The sequence below is a fragment of the Copadichromis virginalis genome, linkage group LG7, assembly GCF_057382275.1.
Source record: "Copadichromis virginalis isolate Kocher_CV1m ecotype Utaka linkage group LG7, C_Virginalis_male_GT1.1, whole genome shotgun sequence".
NCBI lineage: Eukaryota > Metazoa > Chordata > Actinopteri > Cichliformes > Cichlidae > Copadichromis > Copadichromis virginalis.
In genome coordinates this window covers 34,034,850-34,062,814 of record NC_140624.1, presented here as the reverse complement: position 1 = coordinate 34,062,814, position 27,965 = coordinate 34,034,850, and the positions used below count along the sequence as shown (strand labels likewise).

The 27,965-nt window shown below is 39.7% G+C and overlaps 1 protein-coding gene across 3 annotated transcripts in view; it reads left to right on the top strand.

The window, feature by feature from the left end:
* Nucleotides 1-10,194: 10,194 nt before the first annotated feature.
* Nucleotides 10,195-27,965, top strand: part of sh3bp2 (SH3-domain binding protein 2) — a 32,454-nt gene continuing 14,683 nt past the window's right edge. For 2 of the 3 annotated variants that reach the window (XM_085463141.1, XM_085463139.1), the window contains exon 1: nt 23,210-23,571. In XM_085463141.1, the coding sequence (XP_085319267.1) occupies nt 23,468-23,571 (104 nt within the window). In that variant the 5' untranslated portion in view covers nt 23,210-23,467. Of the gene's footprint in view, nt 10,267-23,209; nt 23,572-27,965 lie in introns of those variants that run through there. The other variant, XM_085463142.1, reaches the window with a different exon arrangement.

Below are 27,965 nucleotides of genomic sequence, written 5' to 3'. Positions count from 1 at the left end.
GTACGACACTGAATGGCCCGAAGAGTTTATTAGTTCCACTCCTGAAGCAATGCTCAGCTCCGTCTACATGCGGCTCCAACCTTGTGTTTGCTTTCATTTATTTTTTCTGGGGGGTTTGGCAGCATGTTCATATTTCTAACTTGCATAATTTTGACAGGATATATTTTTATGAAGAGCAAAATATTTAAAGTTAAAGTTTATTTTTTTAACTTTATTTAATCTGGAATAATATTCCTGTCTGTTTTCATTCATATTTATGTTTAAAAAACATTGTTTTAGTGTGTTCAATAAATCTTTATCTTGTTTGGCCCACGGCCTAAAGTGTGCCTTGAGTTTTGGCCCCCTGTGCAATTGAGTTTGACACCCCTGGTGTAAATACTGGTCATTCCAGTGAATGCTGTCAAACAAATCTCTTTTATACTGGCAAAGGGAAACTACCTGTTGTAGTCCACCATGGTCGCTGATGAGAAAGAAGAAAATAAGCCTTGGCCTTATCAAGTTTAGAGACATAGTAGAAAATTCAGCATCACTTACTAAAAGATTAAATTATGTATGTATATGTATATATAAAAGAAAAAACACCCAGCACGCCCCTGCGGGCGGTTTATCCTTCAAGCTCGGGTCCTCTACCAGAGGCCTGGGAGCTTGAGGGTCCTGCGCAGTATCTTAGCTGTTCCCAGGACTGCGCTCTTCTGGACAGAGATCTCCGATGTTATTCCCGGGATCTGCTGGAGCCACTCGCCTAGCTTGGGAGTCACCGCACCTAGTGCTCCGATTACCACGGGGACCACTGTTACCTTCACCCTCCACATCCTCTCGAGCTCTTCTCTGAGCCCTTGGTATTTCTCCAGCTTCTCGTGTTCCATCTTCCTGATATTGCTGTCATTCGGAACCGCTACATCGATCACTACGGCCGTCTTCTTCTGTTTGTCTACCACCACTATGTCCGGTTGGTTAGCCACCACCATTTTGTCCGTCTGTATCTGGAAGTCCCACAGGATCTTAGCTCGGTCATTCTCCACCACCCTTGGGGGCCACCCTATATATATATATCATCTCATTAAATGACATTAACGCCATAACCACGTTAACGTCAAACTTGTATACACTTGTACAAGGAACATACTTTAATGGGATTTCATGAAAAAAAGAGGTTATGAGGCTGAGCCATAGTAGCAGTGAGCTAACTAGATCAGTTAAATATAAAGATGAGCTGGCTAAATGATTGAAAGACAAAACAAAAACACCCTGTACTGTACACACCCTGTATACTGTAACTTTGGATGACAGGGAAAAGTGAATTTAGGTTAACAAATAATAATCGGCCATGCTGTGACTAACTTCTATGCCCTCTATGTAGATGCTAATGTTCTAGATTCTAAGATGTGAGCACATTCTTTGCTGTAAAGAGTGTGCTTCTTCACTACTGTACTACTGTACTACTGTACACTGTTGACATTTTGAATGGTTATTTACTGAATTTTGAGGTTGAGAACCTCCAAACATGAATAAAACTTCGTACAAAGCAATAAAAATAAATGTTTCACATCCTTCTGCAGACAAAACAAAAGAAGACGGTCTGTAGAATAGCTGTGTTCCCATCATTTGTTAAACAATGAGAAACAGTTTCTGTACACATCCTTCCTCCCACCTGCACTGTCTCCACACACCGCCCACCTCTCTGCATACCTGCCACATGTTTGCACATACACCTACGTTTGTCTTAAATCTGTCTCCCCTTCTGGTCCTTTCTTCAGAAAAAAAACTGCAACATGCAAATCACTCATTGCATGGTAACTCCCACACAGAGTTTTTAAGGAGTATTTACAAGTGTCAATATATTTGCATTTTGTTTTTCATCACCATGCTAGCTGCAGTGCCTCCACAACTCCCCCAACAGGAAGTGGTGGTGCAAACTGCCCTTATTTACAATGGTGGTCGACTGATTGAAAATTTTATGAGCAGCCATTAAACACATGGTCGAACAATTGAAGGAACTGTGAGTTTAGACATGGCTCAAGAGTTCTCACAAGTGTTCATTGTGTAAGCCTTGGCAATACCAGGACCCTGCAGCTGAAGCAGTTCAATAGGGCTTTATCATCATTCATTTTCCGGTCTTCTGTAAAAACTATTATTCTATTACGTAATGCAAAATGAAGGAAACTACACATCTACAGTGGGGCAAAAAAGTATTTAGTCAGCCACCAATTGTGCAAGTTCCCCCACCTAAAATGATGACAGAGGTCAGTAATTTGCACCAGAGGTACACTTCAACTGTGAGAGACAGAATGTGAAAAAAAAATCCATGAATCCACATGGTAGGATTTGTAAAGAATGTATTCATAAATCAGGGTGGAAAATAAGTATTTGGTCAATAACAAAAATACAACTCAATACTTTGTAACATAACCTTTGTTGGCAATAACAGAGGTCAAACGTTTACTATAGGTCTTTACCAGGTTTGCACACACAGTAGCTGGTATTTTGGCCAAGTCCTCCATGCAGATCTTCTCGAGAGCAGTGATGTTTTGGGGCTGTCGCCGAGCAACACGGACTTTCAACTCCCGCCACAGATTTTCTATGGGGTTGAGGTCTGGAGACTGGCTAGGCCACTCCAGGACTTTCAAATGCTTCTTACGGAGCCACTCCTTTGTTGCCCGGGCGGTGTGTTTTGGATCATTGTCATGTTGGAAGACCCAGCCTCGTTTCATCTTCAAAGTTCTCACTGATGGAAGGAGGTTTTGGCTCAAAATCTCACGATACATGGCCCCATTCATTCTGTCCTTAACACGGATCAGTCGTCCTGTCCCCTTGGCAGAAAAACAGCCCCATAGCATGATGTTTCCACCCCCATGCTTCACAGTAGGTATGGTGTTCTTGGGATGCAACTCAGTATTCTTATTCCTCCAAACACGACGAGTTGAGTTTATACCAAAAAGTTCTACTTTGGTTTCATCTGACCACATGACATTCTCCCAATCCTCTGCTGTATCATCCATGTGCTCTCTGGCAAACTTCAGACGGGCCTGGACATGCACTGGCTTCAGCAGCGGAACACGTCTGGCACTGCGGGATTTGATTCCCTGCCGTTGTAGTGTGTTACTGATGGTGACCTCTGTTACTTTGGTCCCAGCTCTCTGCAGGTCATTCACCAGGTCCCCCCGTGTGGTCCTGGGATCTTTGCTCACCGTTCTCATGATCATTTTGACCCCACGGGATGAGATCTTGCGTGGAGCCCCAGATCGAGGGAGATTATCAGTGGTCTTGTATGTCTTCCATTTTCTGATGATTGCTCCCACAGTTGATTTTTTCACACCAAGCTGCTTGCCTATTGTAGATTCACTCTTCCCAGTCTGGTGCAGGTCTACAATACTTTTCCTGGTGTCCTTTGAAAGCTCCTTGGTCTTGGCCATGGTGGAGTTTGGAGTCTGACTGTTTGAGGCTGTGGACAGGTGTCTTTTATACAGATGATGAGTTCAAACAGGTGCCATTCATACAGGTAACGAGTGGGGGACAGAAAAGCTTCTTACAGAAGACGTTACAGGTCTGTGAGAGCCAGAGATTTTCCTTGTTTGAGGTGACCAAATACTTATTTTCCACCCTGATTTACGAATAAATTCTTTACAAATCCTACCATGTGAATTCATGGATTTTTTTTTTCACATTCTGTCTCTCACAGTTGAAGTGTACCTCTGGTCCAAATTACTGACCTCTGTCATTATTTTAAGTGGGGGAACTTGCACAATCGGTGGCTGACTAAATACTTTTTTGCCCCACTGTATACCAAGAGATAATGTGAGGAATGAAAAAACTCATGGATTAAAGCTCTGCTCACACTGACTTTCCAACATATTTTTGTATTGTACAGAGTGGGCTGTATTTCAAATTGGACTGTACGTTATTGTCACTTGACTCACTTGTTTCAGATCAGGCTTCAGATTCATGTGTGGGGGGAAAGCTCCAGAGGGAACTGTCCCAAAACTGCAGATTCAGAATTAAGCAACTTCTGTCACATTTCCATTTTGATTTTCAGTTCAGATCAATGGAGACTGTTACCATATTTTTCGCAACATAAGGCACACCGGATTATAAGGCGCATTAAGCGAAACAAAATCAGATCAAACTTTACTCAACTCATTCTTCTTGCTTCCTCCACTTCCGTAACATTGATTCATTAATGTTGAATTCTCTCGCAGCTGTTCCATTCCCGTGTAGTTGCAGTATATTAATGACTAACCTCGTATTGTGGATGGATTATCTCAGTTGTTCCCCTGACTGAAGTTTGGTTCTTTTAAATGCAATTTTCTTTTTGTTGTCTCTTTGAGACCCTTCTGGTGTCTCATCTTTGGCTTTTTCTCTCTTTTTAAAGGAGTTCTCTGGTGACATTTGTTTTGGGGTCATTTTTGCATGGGTTCACTTACAGACTTACTGATGCATGGGGAAAAACTGCAGAAGTGAGGTGTGGGCAGAAGTGGCATTTTTTGAAAAATAAAATACTTTTTCAACGACATGTATTCTTCGTATGCAGCTCAGTACGGAATGAAGGAAGTCCAGTCCTCTGCCCATCGGTTGGGCACCTATGCTCTACAGTCTCTCTTCTGATTCTGATTCTCCAACTTTGAAACTCGAATGCAACATTTGAGCCCCTTCCTCTTTGCTGCTCGCATAAAGAATGCCTTGAAGTCACTGATAAGTTTAGACTTAAAGTTTTTTGAAGTGATACTTCAGGGCTTTGGACATCACGCACATCACTGATGATTGCCCGCAATTTCAGTTTATTTAGTATAATATACAAAACCTGTGTGTTTTGTTTTTTCTTTATTTCTTTCTTTGGCTGCCAAAGGTTACACCTTTGGATGATCTGTGACTTCTACATCATCAAAAACTAAGCAACCAAACTTGACACTCAGGTAGCCCCGATAGTGTAGAAAGCGTTAAGCATTTAACCAAGCGGCCACATTAAAAAAATTGGGACTGCTGTGGAAGGTAATTAGCTTATAAATGCTAATTATTTTAATATTGAGCAGATCTGAGTTCAGCTTATTGGTGTGACACATTTTTAGTGTTTTGAATCTAAACAAACACCCTTTAAAAGCACTGTATCATTTCAATTTCATGACAGTTACATCTCATAACACCTCACCTTTATATTTGCAAAACTGGAATTATACATGCCTAGCAACCACCTACCGACGGACTACAATGGCTCACTTTTAACATTTAAACATCTACCACCACCAATCCCCCATCACCATTTTTTACTGCTTTTTCAGTTCAATTAAGTATCAACTTGGCAGGGTAAAAAAATTGTATGTGCTAGTTTACTACACAAGCACTTAACAATATTACACTTGAATGTTATAAGTCAAAATCCCCAAAACATTTTTCCCACCACTTGCAGATCGTGGAAAGGAGGCTGGACAAGGTTCAACGGCCACCAATGAAAGCCAATAGATGCTGAAAGTAATAAAAAAATTGATTATTATTTAGAACGCACAATTGTTGTTTTAATTTGAATAAAAGTCTTTTAACGATTTAATAAACTGTTGAACTTCAAGACTAATGTGTAATTGGCTCTGTTGTTCTCATTCTAACAACCATAATATAAAAAGTGTTATCTGTTAGTAATTTTGATTCAGTTCGATTAATTCATATCAAAGAACAGATGTTTTCACAGTTGTTTAACAGTTACCTTTGTGTTTAACACGGGGGACTCTAACTAACAACATAGCACCACAATAGATAACGTCTGCATATTTGGAATTTCCCAGAGAGGCAAAAGTAGGCACGCTATCTGACTTTCCCATCAAGGCACCACCACATCAGTCTGAGCTTTCCCCCAGTGACAGGGGAAACAAAATAAAAGTGAGAGTTTTGTGGGTACTCACCCTGTAAGGTTCATACTGGCAGATATCATTGCAGAGTGGTAGGATCATTCAAGTGGTTGCAAATTCATGCAGTGCATCTGCTCTGAGACCCTGTTTTTGAAGTAGAGGAGCTAAAGAGTCAAGGCTTGATATTGTCCCACAAAGGCAAAAAACAGAAACCAATCTGTTATCGGCATAAGAACAAACGTCGTCAAACTACTGAGATTTTGAGATGTTTAAGAATAGATATTTGGGATACACTATGCCCTTAGTTTGGGATCTTTTAATTGCTCAAACATTTTTGAAACTGCACCTGCGGTTGCACTACTGTATGGGCGTGGATACTTTTCTGTTAAACCATGCAGCAAGAGAAAGTTTTTAACCCACCAGATCACTTGTCTGATTTACAGATCCAAACATAAATCTCCCTTTTAGCTTCACTGTCGTTTCATTTGTGTGCACAACCATGTGCAAAATGCCAGAAGGGGATTAGCCTAAATAGTTTTTCCTCGGGTCACCTTTAAAAAAGGACATATTTAGTTTCAACCTGTTTATTTAAATAGTACATGTTGTGTGCTTGGTTTCTTCAGCTTGGTATTAGAGCAGATATTCATTTTCTTTTGCCAAAACACCCCCCATTATTTTCAAATCAGCACCAGGCTCTGCAAATGCTACAGGAAGATGAACTGCGGTGGAGCTCTTGTTCTGTTTTCAGTCTGATTACCCCCTGTGCACTAAAGAAGACGAGCCAAATATGCCTTTCCTGTCAAATGCACATTTAAAGCAACAGTCATCATATCCAGAAGTCCAGCAGAATCATCATATTATTTTAAAATTGTTTGTGGGGACTTTTGGGAAACATGGTTAGAGAGTATTCATTTTTAATAATCTGAATAGACTGGGCTGTTAAATTGCTATGAAACAAAGCTACATTTAAAATTTTCCATTGTGAGCTCTGAAGCCCCACAAAGCAATGATTTGACTCACTGACAGGTCTTTCGATGTGTAAGGGCAGTTTATGTAATTATAGAAATTTCTGGTACATTAACTAGGCTACCTGTCTTTATATTAAGTTACATTTTATACAGATAGTTAAAGAGATCACAGGAGAAATGGGAAATGTCCATGCCAACACTTATGATACAATCATTGTTACTGCAGTTTGAATTTAAACAAATAAATAGAATAAAATAATAAACTTATGTATGAAAAATATGTTTGCCTGGAGTAAGCAGATCAAAGTTTTAGTTACATTAAAATACACCGCTGGTTGCCATGGAGCTCTAACATTTAAACATTCACCAAAACTGTGTCACAGAGAGGAAGGAAAGAGAAGAGTCATAGCACAGCTGCACGGGGTCAGCCAGCTGTTGCTGGTTCGTGTAATATTTATGAACAGAGTAAAGCATTACACTGATAAAACATTACCACACAGATCATATCACCATCAAAGGTGCCTGAACTCCCAACACAACAACCACACCCATGACTGGAGGTCACCACCAGCCACAGAACTAGAAAGAGTGTGTGGGCAGGGGATTCTGGGTATTTCAGAAGTGTGGGTTTAGGCTCAGGGTTGGGCCATGTAATCATATATAAGGAAAAATGTAAAAAATAAAATAAAATAATGCAATTTAATTTGAAGTTTTAAGATGATGTTATTTTCTCACCCTTTTTAATCCTGAACCTGTCCTTCATCATAATTTCCAAGGAAGTAACTTGCATGAAACTGTGGCTCTCAGCAGACAGACATAAAGCTGTTAACGAGAACCGACCTGAACAAGATCAAAATGAATCTATGAAAACACAAAAACAGAAATATTTCATTTTAGGCTCATGTGATGATTACAGCTGATTAAAGGTTTGGCTGGGCTGCAGAAGATTTACTAATAACTAATAACTAAAGGCACGGTGGTTTGCAAGCAGAGGGAGTGGACACTCAGTGCATCATAACTAAGGGTAGCTGACTCAGGCTTAATATGCTTTATCAAAAAGGAAAGCTTTAAAATGAATTACTTTGTCACTGTGCTGTAAGTGATAAAGTCACACCATCTGCTTCAAACAGGCTTAGCCTTAGTAAAGTGACATAAAGACAACTTTAATGTCTCTAAACACGGAACAAATGACAGGCCCATTAATCACTGTTGACAAAATCAATGCGTCACAGTACCAAACAAGCACACTCATATATAGAACTGCTCATTCAATAATTGTTTCCAGTGTTCCAGCTTAGATATATCGCACACACGTATTACTTTATGAGTGCATAGTTTCACATATAGCTGAACAAAATCAATCCTTTAAAAAACACACACACAAACTTCAATTTTCAATTTTCAAGTTTCACTTCATAAGGATAATATGTTCTATACGAAGACTTTGGTTCAGGGATTTGAATCTCTACAAGAACCTAATCCCAGTAATTGAATTCCTTGGAATTAATATTCTGCTTGTCTTTTATATTTATACTTGTGCTACAACCAGCTGATTTCAGTTTGTGTGCCAGAGGAGGAAATAGTGGTGCAGTCTACAGTGATTAGAATTTTAACAGGAACCAGGAAGAGAGAGCAAATCACTCCAATTCTCAGCTCCCTGCATACGATTGAAATATAAATATAGTGAAATATAGATTGGATTTAAAGTATTTTTGATTGTTTATTAATCAATAAATGTCTGACTATAAATTATTTGTATGAAATGGTGAAATATCTGTGATGTTGAGTAGATACAATCCCAGTATGTCTCTAAAGTCTGCAAGATCTGGTCATCCACTGTAGCAGTGCACAGACCTGAAACTAAACAGGGTGAAAAGGCATTTAGCCGCTGTGCTACCCATAGATGGAACCAACAACCCACTGAGGCCAGATCATCTCCAACACTACCTATTTATAAAAGAAGCCAAAACAGCTTTTTTCATGATTGTATTTAAGCACTGGTTTATTGTTGTTGTTTCTGGTATTATTTCTGGCAGGTTTTTTTCTTTTACTCTTATCTTTTTGATTTTAGATTTTACTTGTAATGTGCTATATGAATAAGCCTGCCTTGCTTTGCCTATAATAATACTGTAGTGAGAGTCATGTTTGCAGAGAACATCAGTAGCACAGCTGGTCATAGTTGTTCTCATTTAGCAGTTTGAGCAAATGAATCTAAAGACTGAAAAGGCTTACAAAATAATGGGAGTGTCCTCCTGCAGTGTGTCTGTGACCTCTTCTCGAAATCAGCTGTTCAGAGCAGAGTAAGGACAGCAGTGGACGAAAGTAGCAGGTGTACGTCAGAAGGAAAATATGTCTTCTTTCTCGTCAGTGCCCCTTTAGCTGGTCATGATATCTTATACTAACAACCTGTCCAAAAGGTCTGTGATTCATGTGTGGTGACCGAAAGTGGGATATTTTTATTTGTTTATATGTTGCTTAGCCCCCACGACCCTGAAAAGCATAAGCTGAAGTGAATGGATGGATGGATGGATAGATGTTGCTTAGCACTGATTAGTAGTTTTCTTTATTAGTGTGCTGGACATATACAGTCTATAGATCCTATACATGCTAAGTGCTAACTAAGCTAGCTAGAGTTTCCTCTCCAATCTGTTGTCCAAATATAGTCACCTTTGCTGCTAAAAAAAAACAAAATAGCACGGCGTAATGATCAATTGACTTCAAAAGGCCACACACTACTGAATGATGTCACATTGGCCTATGAATCATCTATTTTACATGTTGTCCAGAGGCTGTGTAGCAGATTTATAATAGCAGGGTAAGAATAATTACACAGCTTCAACATGATCCTAACATGATCCTAAGATATGATATATGATAAACACTCTGTGGATTTTAGGCTCCTGAAAACTCCAAATGGAATTTTTTAGTTAGCACACTGAAAGCTATATGCACAGCAGCAGGCTGCAGGTTGGTGTTTGTTTGTGACATAATTAGTGACCAGAGGAAGGAGTGGTCCATCTGCGCTGTAAAGGGGAAGTTAGTTGTGTAGTTCATGCAGCAGTCATACAACCAATGAAAGTTGATACACGAGTATGTCTACACTAGTGTAAGGACGTAGTTAGCTGTTTGTAAAGATTCAAACAACTCAAACCTTTAAGTCCAAAGAAGAGTTAATCATGGTCACACCATAATCGTGGAAAGGAGCAGGGTTCAGTAGTTTCTGCTGGTAAGTATACCCGCTCTGGTTGTTTTTTTAATGCTGGCCTTGTATGTCTGCTTGTCTGTGTTGAATGAGTGCTGCATCTTGTGGTTTAAGGGAGGGTGTTATGACACTTTGTACAGCAGCTTTAAAAAAGGCAGGCCAGGAAGTGAACTGGGCTGAAGTGGAGCTCTGCAAGGCTCAAACCACACTGATGACACAGAGACAGACGAAGGAGCTACACAGCTGACGCGGCAATCCATGGGTAAGTTTCATGAAATATTTCAACAGTTTATCCAAAATGTGTGCAGTATGGGATGTTTTGGCTATTCAAGGTATATGCTAAGGGAAGGCTGCGAGGCTATCAGATCTCTTGAATCAGAATGAGATAGCATCCCACATGCAAGTGCTCAGATAGCTTTCACTAGTTTGTGAGTTCTTATATGTGTTTGTAATTTGGTTTTGAAGGATTCAATCACCGAACCAGAGAGAAAAGATCTATACACATAAAGCATGCAGTGAACTGTGAGGCTTCACATGAGGCTTACAGAGAATTTCTACCTTGGCATGTCTTTTAAATTGTTGGACAATTTTCTGTTGCTCAGATTAACAATTTAATGACTAATGACTGAAATTTTTGTTTCAAGGTTGGTCTCAGTGCCGATAGCCTCCATATAACCCAGACAATCCTGGTACTATACACTTACACAGAGAGAGGAGATATTTTTGACCACCATATTTGACCAGCGGCAGAAAAAATCATATTAGTCAATCCTTCCAAACACCTGACACCACTTCATAAGCAGGAATTCATCACTGATAACCTATAGCAGTGGAATAACTAAGTCTGACTTTGACAAGGTCACAGGAATTTAGGCCTTACTAGGTACTATTTTTAGGTTTGTATTCAGCCGCTGTTTCCTTTCTGTTTCACCTGTGCTTTGGTTAGGGCTAGGCACCAAAGTCCCACCCCACGTTAAGGTCCTGATGTCATAGTGTGTTGGTAGTCCAAAGGAAGTACCACAGACAGGATAAAAGATGGACGTAGCTACTGTGACATAACCCATTGAGGTCTGAGGTCCAGTTTTTGACAGCTTCCATTGTGGCTATCTTGGTGTTTTGCCGGTGATATGACCAGTGAGGGGCGGATCAGAAGTTGAAATTGCATGCTCATTGGCTAACAGCTTGTCAATCATTAGTCATTAGACAGCATACTCTGAATATTCCTTCTTCTGTAAAAGTTATCATTTATAAAATAAACAGTATATTTTACTTGTTATGTAGGTAGATACTTTCATCTCCCCTCCTGTATTTTCTAAGGGCTCACTGTATTTTCTTTGGTGCAACCCTCCTTTTTATCCAGCCTTGGAAGTAGCGCTAGGAGTACACTGCCTTTTGACCCCTTGAAACTGTGTTTGCCTCTTGTGTGGCACTTCTTGTGCCTTAAACTGTGGATCTTTGGTGTGTTAGGCAAATGTGTTAACTACTACAACTGAGGCTAAAAACGGAAAGTGCTTCCAGAGGTCAAACCTAAGGGTCGATTTTGCATTGACTTCTATAGGGACAAAGTCTTTTTGCAACCACGTGTGTGGCTGCAAAAGCTGGTGATTAAAAAGAATGGCACTTCCACAATGGCTTCATTTCAAAGCTACATTAATCTTTTATACTGTCTGTCGATGCTGTTAAGAGCTTTGTTGTTGTCTGCTGTCACTAGGTGCCAGTATCAAAAATATATGGAACAGCTGTTTTTTATGGGCTACACATGTTCATATTTGGGCTAAGGTTTGTCTTTTAGCAAAGCCTCTGACACAAAGAAGTTAAAATATTCAAAGAAATTCTTATAGTGAAGTGAAACTGAGTGTTCAAAAAAGCCGAAATTCCACTGTATCTACTGTTTGTGATTCATTTTTAGCTCATCCAGCCATAGACATTATGAGCTCAGTCCCTGGCAATGCGTCTGTTGTCTGTCCATCCACAACCAGTGTTTCCTCCTAAAACATTGGTCAGAAATTAATTAAACTTAAGTCCTTTTCCATTGGTACCTACTCAGCTTTGTTCAACGCGACAGGAGGCGGTACAACTCCCCTCGACTTGTTTTCTGTTACAGTTGAGGGCCACCTAATGCGCATGAGGTCGTTACAGCAATGCGGCCTAGCGTCTCATGACGTAATTAGTATGCAGCATGAATGGCACAACAAAGGTGGACGGCGAGGTAACGATTATACCTTCTTCTTGGTCTGTGGCTTATTGCCAGACTCAGGGATCACTGACTTGATTTTTGTTGCCATTTCCCTCATTGCTGCGTTTCAAAAATGGTGATTTTGATTTTCGGGAAGGAGATGCACTGATGACTCATCAAGTGATGCCACTGACCAGCCAATCATGGCATGCAGTCTGTTGATGCCTTGGATCGCTTGGATCCCTGGCAGAGTAGGCACTAAAAAAGTACTTGGTACCAGATACTATGACCTAACAGAAAACCACAGAGATGATGAGCCGATCCGAATAGGTACTAATGGAAAATGGGATTTACACTCGGTGATAACCTAATAAGGCTTCACCCAACTTCCATTCAAGGTCAAGATCACGTTTGTTGCTTAGCCTATCTTTGATGGGGGAGTTTTTTTGGTTTTTTTTGTATTTCTTCCTCTAAATGTCAAACTCTACTGTTGTTCCCTTTCCTCTTCAAGATAACTTTTCAATGAGTCAGTGTTTTAACCCTAACCCTAACTGCTGCTTGGTCTTTTTGGCTCTATGTATCTCTGAATAGAGCTACATAAATAAACATCAACGCAACACCAGAAATTCAAGGTAAATGCATGCATGTATTCTCACTATACTTAAATTTAGTCTATAGGTCAAAATTGTGAAGGTGGTGAGTTTCTATACACATACAAGCATGCAGCAAAGTGTGAGGCTTCACATCTTGCAGAGAATTTCTACCGTGGTATGTCTTTTAAATTGTACAATTTTCTGTTGCCCAAATTAACAATTCACTGACTAATGACTGAAGTTTTTCTTTCAAGGTTGGTTTCATATGTCTGTAGGTCATAATTGTGAAGGTGGGATGTCTCTATTTATCCCATAAACAAGGTCACTTTTGGAGCTTAGATCAGTTACAAAGTATCTGGTTCTTTGACAACAGTTGAAGATCTGAAATTTTCAAGGCAGAAGTTACATTAAAAAAATAATTATGAATTATATTTTGTGTATTGTGTTGTTTAACTTGGAGCAGTCATAGTTAACAAATAGAGGAACAAGATATTTTAAGATTTGTGCCTCAGACTGTTGACTACGCTGTTCTAATAGCCCCCAAGAGCCATGATTCTTATAGTATTTAGAGATCAAAAGTCCAGAAATACTTGTAGTATAAAGACTTTTTAATGTATTCATACCAACTGTATGAAAGATAGCTAGTTAGCTCAACAACTGCTTTATATTTTTCATTTATAGGTGCTATGATAAAGACATTCCTTTCTGTAGCCTTGCCAAAGACATAATTTCTTATTAACACAAGCAACATAGAGGCTCGATTAGTTCCATAGTTCCACAGAGGCACATTGATACACTTTCTGTAATAATTGAACTCGTGTGGCTCTGAACAGTGCTAAATCTTGAATGACATACAGTTCAATAACAGCCCCGAAACACTTCCTTTTTTGGTGCTAACATACTATATTGTATTGTCATATTGCTCATGATTACGTCTCGGCATTTAGCCTCAAAAATCACTAACCTAGCAGCTAACTTTAGCCTCCAGTAGAGTATTTTAACATGCTGCCATGCATTTCATTTCATTTATTTATTTATTTCACACTTGGTACAACAGATCAAACAAACCAACCACACTTTCTATCAATAAAGCACTACAACCATATGTGAAAAGGAGCAGGAAGAAGAAAATATTCTTATTACATGCATGCACTGCATGTAAAAGCAATCCATCTTCTTCGGTCCGAACAGACTGTTTCCGTGCTTTCCACCAAAACCTGTTCAAACTGATAATAAATACAAATGTTGGTGAAGTTTTACTTGTTCTAACTTAAAATACAGGAACATGCACGTAGCCGTGTGAAGTAATTTGACACAGACTCTTGATTTAACTTTGTGCAGCCTTTATGCAGCCTGTACCAAAAATAAAAACACTACGTGCTAATGTGTAGCATCTGCTTACACAAATTACAGTAAGACAGAAGTGCTTTAGCCCAGAATCATATTATTAATATTCTGTAGCCATTTCCCTTACAGAACAGAAAACATCCTCATAAGCGTTTCTGCAATGACTCATATTTCCCAGTCCTACTGAGATGTAACTAAAGCTGCATGTTTGATCCATCATTTACTCTCCTGTTAATATTAAGTCAGTTTACTGTTTACTCCCATGTCTGTTTGAAGCCATGCTAACTGTGCGGGTGGTAGTGCCACAGTGGGGTTAAAGCAAAGCGTGGTTCCGTTTTTAAGTCTTTTCTGAGTTTTTATAGAATAGTCTGGGTTAGAAAATGTTATAAAATGTCTTTACGCTTTGAATGACAGTGTTTAAAGTGCTGCTTTATGTGGAGTCATGTAAAACCACAGTCTAGCCATATGTGACTTAAAATAATAGAATATTTTCTTAAGATTCTTTCTAACAAGAATGTTTCTATCGATTAATTTGTTTATTGCTACAGTTAATCTGCTGCATAACCTTCAAAAAGGATCAGATTTTTGTCCATCTTTTTTGCTCTTCAGGGCTGTTTCTGCAGCAGTGGTATTCTGGCACTGAACATACATATTTCATCATAGGTTTTGCAGACCAAGTCAGTCAGTCTGTCACCTTTAGCTCCTCCTTCTGTGTTTAACTGGATCTACTGGGTCATAAACTGTAGTTACAAGATATGAATGAGAGGGAGTTTGAGCTTTAGCAGCAGAGCTTTGTAAATGTGTGATATCTGTGATAAAGGGTAATGCACTATGGTACACGTAGTTTAACCACCGCTGTTGTCTCTATACTCAAACTCAAGCGACAGTGCAGTACGTTTACAGTCAGAAGATGTTTTTCATTATATGTCCATCATTATCTACAATGCAACACTACATCCATTTTCCACTGAGTTTTTTAACATGACATAGTTCAGTCTATTTCTCTTAAAAAAAATGTATTTATTCTTTTTTTCACAGGGGTTGGCGCATTAGCGTGGCTAATATAATTGCTGAATGTAAATATATGTATATTTTAAACATTATAGACTTTGATTTTATTGTAATTTTCCAATTATTATTCGGTGTATTGGAATTTAGCACAGTGACCCATGACTTACAGCTCTAGGATCCCTGAGTCACACTTAAGGCCCCAAAGTGATGATGGAAATAGCTCAAGTTCCAGAAATCTTGAAAACCATATTTGTAAACCATAGATCATGTTGGAATATCTGTCATAGATGAGGAAACATACAGTGGGGCAAAAAAGTATTTAGTCAGCCACCGATTGTGCAAGTTCCCCCACCTAAAATGATGACAGAGGTCAGTAATTTGCAGCAGAGGTACACTTCAACTGTGAGAGACAGAATGTGAAAAAAAAATCCATGAATCCACATGGTAGGATTTGTAAAGAATTTATTCGTAAATCAGGGTGGAAAATAAGTATTTGGTCAATAACAAAAATACAACTCAATACTTTGTAACATAACCTTTGCTGGCAATAACAGAGGTCAAACGTTTACTATAGGTCTTTACCAGGTTTGCACACACAGTAGCTGGTATTTTGGCCCATTCCTCCATGCAGATCTTCTCGAGAGCAGTGATGTTTTGGGGCTGTCGCCGAGCAACACGGACTTTCAACTCCCGCCACAGATTTTCTATGGGGTTGAGGTCTGGAGACTGGCTAGGCCACTCCAGGACTTTCAAATGCCTCTTACGGAGCCACTCCTTTGTTGCCCGGGCGGTGTGTTTTGGATCATTGTCATGTTGGAAGACCCAGCCTCGTTTCATCTTCAAAGTTCTCACTGATGGAAGGAGGTTTTGGCTCAAAATCTCACGATACATGGCCCCATTCATTCTGTCCTTAACACGGATCAGTCGTCCTGTCCCCTTGGCAGAAAAACAGCCCCATAGCATGATGTTTCCACCCCCATGCTTCACAGTAGGTATGGTGTTCTTGGGATGCAACTCAGTATTCTTCTTCCTCCAAACACGACGAGTTGAGTTTATACCAAAAAGTTCTACTTTGGTTTCATCTGACCACATGACATTCTCCCAATCCTCTGCTGTATCATCCATGTGCTCTCTGGCAAACTTCAGACGGGCCTGGACATGCACTGGCTTCAGCAGCGGAACACGTCTGGCACTGCGGGATTTGATTCCCTGCCGTTGTAGTGTGTTACTGATGGTGACCTTTGTTACTTTGGTCCCAGCTCTCTGCAGGTCATTCACCAGGTCCCCCCGTGTGGTTCTGGGATCTTTGCTCACCGTTCTCATGATCATTTTGACCCCACGGGATGAGATCTTGCGTGGAGCCCCAGATCGAGGGAGATTATCAGTGGTCTTGTATGTCTTCCATTTTCTGATGATTGCTCCCACAGTTGATTCTTTCACACCAAGCTGCTTGCCTATTGTAGATTCACTCTTCCCAGTCTGGTGCAGGTCTACAATACTTTTCCTGGTGTCCTTCGAAAGCTCTTTGGTCTTGGCCATGGCGGAGTTTGGAGTCTGACTGTTTGAGGCTGTGGACAGGTGTCTTTTATACAGATGATGAGTTCAAACAGGTGCCATTCATACAGGTAACGAGTGGGGGACAGAAAAGCTTCTTACAGAAGACGTTACAGGTCTGTGAGAGCCAGAGATTTTCCTTGTTTGAGGTGACCAAATACTTATTTTCCACCCTAATTTACGAATAAATTCTTTACAAATCCTACCATGTGAATTCATGGATTTTTTTTTTCACATTCTGTCTCTCACAGTTGAAGTGTACCTCTGGTGCAAATTACTGACCTCTGTCATCATTTTAAGTGGGGGAACTTGCACAATCGGTGGCTGACTAAATACTTTTTTGCCCCACTGTATATGTATGGTAAACACCAATAGAGACATTGAAAAAAAATGATAGCGTGGCCACACTTGTCCAGTTGCGAAACCACTTGGTCGCTTGACAGTTAACATATTATTTAAGAATATAACAGATATATTTTCTTTTAGCTTTCCCTTTACAGTTAAATTTACACAGCACAGTAAATGGGCTTACATATCCTTTCCATATATACTAGATAAGGCAGAATAAGGTTAGGAATAGGTAACTGGCTAACCAGGTTAGCAGAGGATTCCTTTTTTGTAGTTTTGGCTGAGAAGTGTCGTGCAGCGCCAGCATGACAAGAACTGGTTCTAATCACCTTTCTGAACCACTGGTGACATCATCAGTACTTTACACTGGTATCAAGTATAGGTCACTAGTCATTGTCTGACTCAGATACAGTAAAAGCAGCAGCCATCCTCAAGTTTCATTGGTTGTTTTCCTTTGTGAGTTTTGCTTTGACCCATTTCAGTTGTGTTTTTTGCTGTCAAGCAAAGCCCTCGTGGTTTCAGACTCAGTGCAACAGGGACCAGCAGTCCCCACTTGCACGAATATAAAATGTCACCACATGCCTTTCACAGTGAGCAACAGTACTGCTACAGCCTTGCAAGTCATTCTGTTTGGCTCATACCGTACAGTGAGTTTGGTCAGCTGTTACATGCTGCTGCAGGTTGTGTGGTTAACCTGCATGCTTGGTACATCAGTGAAGGTCTGAAACTAATCCAGCAAAAAAATCCTGTCACTTTTTCAATCTTCATTTTTATTTATTGCTCGTATTCTAGTTAAACCAGTATCTTCCTATAAAGGTGTGCATAGGGCTTTTAAAGGCACTGGTCATAAATTGCTTATAGCAAATTTAATGCCTAAATTTAATGCTTAGCTAACTTCCTGGAAAAGGGAAACAACTGGCAGGTCAGCGCTCGATATTTTGACTTGACTTTTATTTAAATAAAGTGGAAGAACTGGTGATGAGGCATTTTGAGCATGCTGGTATGCACCACATCAGAGTATTTCTTCTGAATGTTCTTCCTCAGATGCTTTGGGGCACTACATCAGTAGTCCGTGTTTCACAGTGTTCCCCCTTTTAGGGTAAAAAACAAATCCCCTGGCATGCAGCCTTCTAACTGTGGCCTCTTTAACTGAAAACTCCTGAAATCTGCACCCTTAATGTATAAAACGTTGGTGTCAGTATAAAACATGAATTGTGGTCTGTGGCAAAATCACAGCACGGTCAGCATAAGTGGTATGAAAAGAACTTTTAGGAAGAGATCTGAAAATAGCAGCTGCACTTAACCAGAGGTACAAACTAAATTAGCTGAGGCTTTATTGACATATTAGGAAGGAACAGAATAAGGAACACTTACATCATACATCAGATCTTGCTGATCCTCTTTGAGTTGAAAATCTTTATTGATATACACTGTGTATTTTTTTGTCTAGACAAACATGGTAACAAGGTTGGAAACCAACATCAGCAGATATTCGATTTTCACTGCTTGAGATACATTGCCAGAAGAAAAAAAAAGGAACAATAACAAAAAATTTCAGATGTTATTTGTGATATTGACATGGAAATGTTAATATCACGTGATACAAGAGTGCTCAGCCATTGAAACCCAGACCATAAAGGTCCCAGTGCACAGTTTTTGTGCTGATTTTAATCTCAGGGAGGCTTAAAGCTCAAAGCAGTTACTGGGTCAGCAGAGCGTTGGTGACATTTACACATTTAAGAGGCCCTGCTCTGTAATTTTACATGGCCTGTCACTAATGTTTGTATAGGCCGACTGAATGGCTAGATGCTGGATTGCTGTGGCAATGAGACTGAAAACACCTGAATTCAAAGATTAAGAGGTTTGGTGTACATACTTTCATATTCAGTGTAATTCGTCCTTTTGTTTCAAGTTTAATATTTTGTTTTTCACTATAAAGCAACAGCACTGTCACTGCAATTTGTCCACTCTGTTCATTGAGGAGGAGAGCTATGCAGATTACACAAATACAAGGAAATACATGTTTTTACACCTGAAATGGCACTTTCAGCATTAAGTAGCACCTTAAGTGTCCATTTCACAGAAGGCCTTTTCTAACGTTACGTTCAAAGAAGTGGTGCAGACATCACACCTCAAAGCTGCCAACCAGCACACGACTGTACAGTACAGTCCCCTTGGTTAAACTTCAGCAGCAACATGAAAGCTGTTTTGTACCAAATATGTTCACACTTTAGATGATCTGGGTATACATAAACAATTTCTTGCTCATTTATACCCCCGCATGTACTAACAACTGTCTCTGGATTAGACTTACAGTGAAAAAGGAAGTTCTGAAGCATATATATATATATATAAAATATAAAAACATGCAAATTGTTTTACTAGCTGTGATCCAACTTGTGTGAAAAGGAGTGGTTTTTTTTGTTTTTTTTCTGTCAGCAGATGGCCTCATCATCTGTGTGCATAAACAGTTGATCATCTGAGACTTCAGACTAACTGATATGATGACCGCATAACCTTAGCCGCCCCTTTTTGGGGTGGGAACTTGACAATAGTACAGACATTACACAAGGAGTGGCATTATTTTTAGCTTCCTCTTTTTAGGGTGTATGACAGCTTTGATAGCAAACCTATTTCAGTGTCTGGTAGAGGAATAGATTAAGATCATATTTTATAGCATCCTCATAAAAAAAGACAAAAATTCCCCAACATAGTGTGACCTCTTCTTTAACTCGTTGATTTACAGTCTTGCTCTGGGGCTTCTCACTTTGACATCGTGCTAACAAGCTGCTTGCTACGTGTTCGATTTGCAACTGATGCAGCTGCTATGATGGGCAGATATGGCCATGATACATGTAAGGAGCATCCTAACCTAATCACAAAGTGCAACCTGATACATTCACTTGCAGGACACTTTATTAGGTATACCAAAGTAGTACAGGGTTGGAGTTCCCTTTGCTGGAAGCGTTCCTCAGAAAGTTTGATCCATACTGACATGATAGCGTCAGACACAGTTACTGCAGATTTGTCGGCTGCACATCAATAATGCAAATCTCCTGTGCCAGTGTGAATTGCAGTGGGTAACAAATACACTAACATGCTTCAGAGTACACAGGCTCATGTTTGGTCCTGAATCAACACCCAACAAACCTCACCCAAGTGATATGACACACTCTAGTGGGTTTTTATTTTCTCACATTTTTGTATTCAGATATATTACAGAACAACTCACTGAACCCTTGATTGAGCCCAGCCTAATATACTTGTAAGTGACTTGTGGCAGCTTGAAGTAATGACAGAAAAGGGGACAGAAGAGGAGGGAAAGCTGATAGTGGAAACACAAATGCTAATACAAAACTAGGAAATGTACAACTGATACGAGACGTAAAGGAAAAATGTTTAAAGAGAAACTGATACAGGGCTAGTCATTTTTTAGAGGAATGACTTAAATAGTTCAGTTCTTTTTGCAATATGAACTCACTTCCAAGTAGTGTACAGGAGGAGTATGGTGGTTTTAGACATCATGGTGCTTCCTGTGTGTTCACGGTAGTATGTTGGGGGGGGAAGAAGTCAGAGAGCTGTCGTCTGGTGAGGTTTGTGGATTTAAAAAGAGGTGAACTTTCCAGACTTCTGTAGCCTACGATATAAAAGTTATTTTAGTGAACTAAAATACAAGGCTCAACCCAGCCTTGTAAAAAAATAAAGAAAATTCAAACTAAACTAAAATATAGACTATTGTTTTTATGTTAGTCTTTAAAATTTGTGAACACAATAAGCACGAGAACCTATTGAGGAAGCAAAGTGAGACTGAGAAAGTCTGGGTTTAGGATAGAGATGCCTGCTCTAGTTTTAAGCTTCAAACTAAAAGTTAGGGCTGGATCAACTGACCCTGAACCACCCTGTAGCTTCAGTGCTACAAGCTCCGGCTGCTCGGGGGACTTCCCATGATGCACTGAGCCTTTTTCCTCCAAAGATCTCTTTTCTCACTCTCACCAGTATTTTGTGTTTCACTGTCAGTTTCTCTGTGCTTCTCTTTCCGCTCATCTTTTCCCTCACTTCCCAGTCGGTTGTAGCGCATTGGCTTCTAGTGGCAATCTCGTCCCCACCATCACCAAGTTTTTGCTGATGTACTCTAAGCCATGTCTGATTGACTGGTTTATTGTCTCTGTATAATATTTTGGGGTCTAGATCAGGGATGTCAGACTCATTTTGCAGTGCAATTGCAACACTATGGATATATACTCAACAGTAAATAGAAAAAACGATCTGTCAGCACGACTCTTGGAGAAATACCTGTGTAAAATAAAGAAATAGTTCTGGTAGCTTGTTGCCCAGTCTAAGAGACCCTGTGCACGAGAAAATGCTAACTTCCTGGTTTGAGACCGGATGTGGGGTTGTACATTTCCGGTAGCTTTACTTTGCGGTCAATCGCTACTGCGAACATATACTCCAAAATCATGTCCAAAACTCGAAAACGGAAAGATCGCGTTAAGTTACAAAGAGCAGAAAGTGGGAACACTCGCCACTGTTGTGTCATAAAAAATCTAATGATCAATTTTGACGTCTAAAGAGTTTAGATCGATCAGTTGTTTACATCACTCAACACAAGCAGAACTGCATCACTGCAGCAGAAGACACATCGTCCACATTCAGAAGCACATCTCTGTATAGTGACTGGTCTTATGATTTAAACAGGCAAATGTTCAGCATTCAAACTACAGGTGAAGAATAGTCAAACCAGATGTTTCCCCGTTATGTTGAGATCAGCTAGTCAAGTACACACCTACACAGCATGTTAACAAACCGTGAAAAAAGCCACACAAAAAATGAATGATTGCTGGTAAGGGTTTCTATACATTAGTATTTACGAAGGGTATGTTGTGACTTACCTTCAAAATTACAGCGGTCCCTCGCTATAACGCGGTTCACCTTTCACCTCGCTGTTTCACGGATTTTTTAGTGCAAGTTTGCATGCTTTTTTTTTTTTTACGTCACATTGTGTCCTGCATCCTGATCGCTGCAGACGATCTCCTCCGTGACGTCTCTCCTGTACTGTACAGAATCGCTGCATCGATCGCTAGCAGTGTGACTCTGAAGTGCAGTACTGTATGTCCACGATGTCCACGAAATGTTTTGCTTCGTCAAAAAATAAAATTGGCTACTTGATTTCACCTATCGCTGGTTATTTCTAGAACATAACACCTGCGATAAACGAGGGACAGCTGAGAAATATAACATTTGAATCTCTTTTCTCTTTTTCTCTGAGGCGCGGGGGAAAAATATCGACAAGTCGATGAACATCATTTACAGACATATTGGGTAAATGCCCAAGACATCTATAGAAATGCAAATCGCCGCTTGATTCATTCATTTGCTTAACTTGTTTTGGAGCGTAAACAGGGCCCGAATAGGACACCGGAAACAAAGCTCCCCACAGGAGTTTCCGCACCGGAAGTAGCATATGCTAACGTGCACACAGTCAATTCACAGAGAATAACCTTTTTGTTGTTGTTGACCCGTATTTTTAAAGATCAAAATTTATGCCCTCCTTCACTTTTTAAAAAAACGTCTATTAGACTGGATTCCAGTCTCTGTCGGCCCAATATTAGTCCCCTGGGCCTTATGTTTGCCACAGCTATTCTACATCATTAAAACTGAGTTGAAAGACATTATCAGTGACAAATTTATGCACTGCAACACTCATAGAACACTCGTTCTTCAAGCTTTCTGCCTAAGCTTATCTGTTTTATTTAGGCCTTCTTAGTCTTTTATAAAGTGCCCACAGGTCGGTTTTAAGAGTCAAAAGGAAGTTAGGGTCTCTTAGAATTACTACACACTAGAAAGTATCACCTGTAACCTCACAGAGGAACGGCTTTGTTTCAGTGTGTGTTTTCAGATGCATTTGTGTGTCTGCGTCCATGTGCTTGACCTCTGAATTGTTCCAGTCCTGTGCGACGGAAAGTCCCCAGGCTTCTTTCACAGGAGCTGGGTGTCCAAGTGTGTGAGCTATGTGTTTGCAGAAGTGTGGGCTACAAGCGGCAGCCTATCGCATGCTGTCTTTGAGGAAGCAGGAAGGAACATGCTGAAAGCAGTCAGCCAATGAAGTGCCAGAGCTAAAGGAGGAGCCCCCCTCAGGAAACGCTTGGTGGAGTATCAGGGGTTCAGATCATCAACAGACTTCCTAATCGACACAGCTGATTGTTCTCTCTGCTCATCTATCCATTTCTTTCATTATTTTTTGTTTTTTCTTTCTTCGTTAACACCTTTCTCCAGTTCCATTCATCTGCATTCTGTTTTCATGCTTCCACCCATAACAACTCTTATGATTTTGAATCTGACTCGATTCTTTCTACTTTGAGTCCATTCAACCGTATATCCGTCTCTCCACGTGGGTTGAAAATTATGGTGGTATATTATCCTGTACTGCCGCTGTCATGTCCGCCGACATGTCTGCTCCTTCGGTAAAGAAGAAGAAGTCGTTTGCACGGAGCTCCAAACCAAGCACCAGGATGTGTATTCGGGAACAAAGGGACATCATGTAAGTTCAGGCATTATCCTCACTGCTGGGTCTGACACAGCTTTTCTGGTATCTTTATTTTTTCACTGAACACGTCCTCACCAGCCTGAGTTTGGTGATCAGCTCTGAGACTCGTTTGAGGTAGTGACTATCTCATTAGTTGGTTTTTGTGTTTATCAAGTGGCAGATATCTGGTATTTAGTGGTTCTTTTGAATGATCTTGAGTATCATCGGTGGTCTCAGGTGTGCAAAACCACGCAAGTAAGAGTGAGGTTTGTACCATCTTTACTGGCTGCTGTTTGATCTGGTTGTCACAATAATCTAACTAATGGAATTTGAACTTGCGTTCTCTGCTGTCTGAAATGTGTAAACAGCAAATTTAAGATTTCCTAAGTGAAGTGCAACATTTCAGACTAAAGTACTGAGAAAAGTTAAAATCTTGTTTAGAAGTCGGAAAGTCAAAAGCGAACATCTACATTTTTCACACTGCATTTGAAACAGATGAATTTTACAACTTTTCAATAAAACGGACATTAACTTGGCTTATTTCGAGCGATATTTATGAGGGAGTGAAAGTAGTACATATTGCACTTTTAGCACTCCTTGTCCCCGTGCAGTCAAAAAAAAAACCAGCATGGCAGGAGTATCAAGTAAATACTGGACAAACAAGATGTTTTAATTAATAAATAAAACAATCAGGAATAAAAAAATTAGCACTGATGTAATATTTTTTCCAGTAAAGCAAAAAGAAAAGATGTGAGAGAGCGTATGTTTGCACTCAGGAGCAGTGAGACTAGATATGATGTAACCAAGTTACAAAATACCATGACAGTACACGGCACATTAGGTCATGTCTTATTTTAGAACGCGCTGAGCTTTAGTAGGTATATTTCACAAGGTGAATGACAGACTTTACCCACTGAAGCTGTGGATACGTGTCCAGGATGTAAACAGCAAGAAAAAAAAAACACTTCCAAGTTCCAAAAAACTGAGTCACATTTTTGACAGATAGATGCTAATTCAAGATGAAAGGTCCACAGTGAGTGGCATTATTTGAAGAGTGATATATTAATGTATGAAAGCATTTTACCTGCTTCTCTGTTAGTAAGTTTTGTAAGGAGATTGGGGAGAGCAAGTTCTTCATTTTCATAATTTCACTTCTTGGAGACCTGAACAGTTATTTTTGCATCTGAGATGTCTAGAGGTTGAACATTGCAAAACAAGCAAAAAATGCAGTCATCTGTTTTTGGTGTTTTAAAATTCACAAAACCTCAAAAACACATGTTTTTTGATGCACCTGGTTATGGCAATAGTGAGACAGGTGTGTCACTCTCAACTTAGCATTTTTAACATACAACCTGGGTGCATTTTTCTCAAAAGGGAGGTTTCTCCTGAGGCTAGCTGAGTAGTTTTTTTTGTGAAAGTAACCATCCTGACTAAAACTACAACCTCAGGACACGGACATCTGCGCCCACCATATCTCCAGCCTTCTAACACGAGCTTCGCAGGAAATGAAACTGTTCTCGCTCTGCGGCCGCCATAGCTGTGGCTCCAACGCCAAAGGAAACTTTATTCGTAACAGGGGGGACATAGGAACATTTGACAAACCAACATTATCGTAAAACTATAAGAAACAAAAAGCAGTTCAGTACCCCACAGCTGAAGTTAACTACAATGTACACAAGTACACAACGTTTCCAAAACACATGTTCTCATTCAGGACAGACAGAAAGCATCTGTGAGACCAACAGAAATGATTTTGAAGGGAACGTGTTTTAATTTAAGGTTACCAGCAGAGCTTGATTTGGTTTCCAAACACAGGTGGTGGTGCAAAAAAACAAAAAAATAATCTGTGTATAACTAAGTATAACTTGCTTCAGTGCTCTATCGGGATTAGGAATTCAAGATTTGCGACTCTTTGTCGACATTATGCAAGCATAATGACATTAAGACAAAACTTCCTCTTAAATAACTTAACTTAAATAACCAATAAATATCCTAACATAATTAGAAATCCAAGATGCAATATATATTATTAATGTATTAAGATAAGATAAGATAAGATAACCTTTATTAGTCCCACACGTGGGAAATTTGTTTTGTCACAGCAGGAAGTGGACAGTGCAAAAGTTATGACGCAAAAATTAGAATACAATAAGAATAAATACAGTACACAACTGTACAGAATAGAATAAAATAAAATACTATATACAGTAGAATAAAATAAAATAAATATACAATAAGATAAAAATAGAATACAAATACAAATACTATATACAACTGAGTAAAAATACAACGATGACAGAAAGGATTATTGCATGTATGAGAGGCACTCATTCAAAAGGAGAGATCGATATTAAACCTTTTGTTCGCAAAGGTTAAAACTTCACCAAAATTCCAGTATAAGATGATTAAGAATTATTATGAACTGTGAAGCTACTTTAATAGAGTCCAAGAGTATGAAAACAGAGCTAGAAATGGTGGTATCGTTATCATAAAATTTAGTATATAACAAAAATACAACATAGACAGTTGGGAATACTTTGTCGAGAGAGGACTGATTTACATAACATTATGCAGGAGCAACCAGTAACAGGGCTGAGCTACTGTAAAAGTTCTCAGTCATAACAAACACAAGTCATCAGTTATAAATCACACCTAGTGTGTTTGTGAGACTGTAAACTGTAAGAGAATGCATAAGAGATGAAGAGAAACAGGAGGGTGCAGACACACAGAGGTGAGGCTGAAAGCACGTAGGTGTGAGGCTTTAAAATGAAACTTTCATGCCAACTTTCTTCAAAAACCAAAGTCAAAGCAGGAATGTTGTTGTTGCACACTGAGGGGACAGAGGAAGAACGAAGCATGCAAAGTGTAATGTAAGTACTTGTATTTCCTGAGTATTTGCATCCAAAAAATAGCCTGAATTCGTTACAAAAACTGGGCTAGCTGTAATCTATTGCTTTCACCTCTAAAAACAGGCGATCGATACTTTGCCAATGGCCCATGTTTGCTTTTAAAAAAGAATTTTATACGGTAAATTAAACCAAGTCTGTTAGCTTTGGTGATTTGATTCCTCAGAGAAAAATCCACTTTATTTGTCAGTGGAGATAAGCTTCCATGACGGTCATCAGCTGCGACCTCGGTATTTCCTCAGCAAGGTTTGCGTTAGAAAGAGAGAGAACGAGGAGACATTTACGGGAAATGAGTTCTCATTTTTCGACCCCTGCGTTGTGGGGGGAGGGTGGGCATGCAGTCAGACGGCAGAATCTCAATCCTATCTCTCTTCCTTCCTTTCATCCGGTGTACCTTTCTCTTCACCGCTTTTTCTCTTTCTTGCTAAATTACAGTTTGTAATTTGTTACAAACGGCTACTGTAGGATTTTTACACTTTGAATCTTTCCAACTGAAGACTTAGACTGTGTGTTTGTGTGCATCAGTCAGAGAGGAATCCTTCCTGCAGCCGTTACAGAAGTGTGACGATGGTGTAGTTCCTGTTGAGTGGCACTGCCATATTTGGACACAGGAAGGAGTGATGCAGGTAGAGAAAGAGGACCTGCTTTTTACTATTTCAGCTTTCTATGAGCCCATCGCTGCAGGTGTGTGTGTGGAGAGCAAAAGACTTGTTTCTGTTTCTCTTCTGCTTTTCCAATTTTCCGTGTTAATAAAAAACCAAACAGTCCTACACACCGGTGGTCACTTGTTCTCTGAATTCATTTTACATTAAAAACCGAGGAGATGATACTGGAAAGGCCAGACATTTCCACAAGCTACAGTGCCAAAATTATACACAAAGTATTGCTTTTTGAAAGCTAAAGCTGTTCTAATTCTCAAACATATAAATCCAACTAGTTTTAATGTTTAACCTGCAGGTACAGGTCTCACACTATAGAGCACTGTAGAGTTTTTTTTTAGCAACTTCTTGACAGTGGTTGTGCAGCAACTCCATCGAATGCTCTTGCTGTTGGTGTTCGATTGAAAGCAGTTGTGCCAACCACTTTTGATCACAAGGTGATTGCACAGATCATCAACCGGCAACCTGTCTCCAAATGATCGTTTTTTCACTGACTGCACTGAAAACACTCATCTGCCAAGCGTCTCTTTGCAGTAGAGTAGGACTAGACTCTATTGGCTGCCAGCTGGTTGTATTCTGGTTCTGGTCTTGCAGTTAAATTGCCATTCTGCAGCAACAAGGTCACTATTTTTGGAGGAATTTCTGAATATCTGTTTAAAATCCTGGACTCTGAATGTAGTTAGTTAATTTGAATTTCTGTGTATGGAGATATGCAACAAATATGCGCTTTTCTCCAATTCATGAGTATTAATTGTTATGTTGTCACAAGCAGACTGTATGTAGTTGCTAACTTGACCCCATTCACTTCTAAACTGATAGCTGACTCAGTCTTATTGCTGTTTTA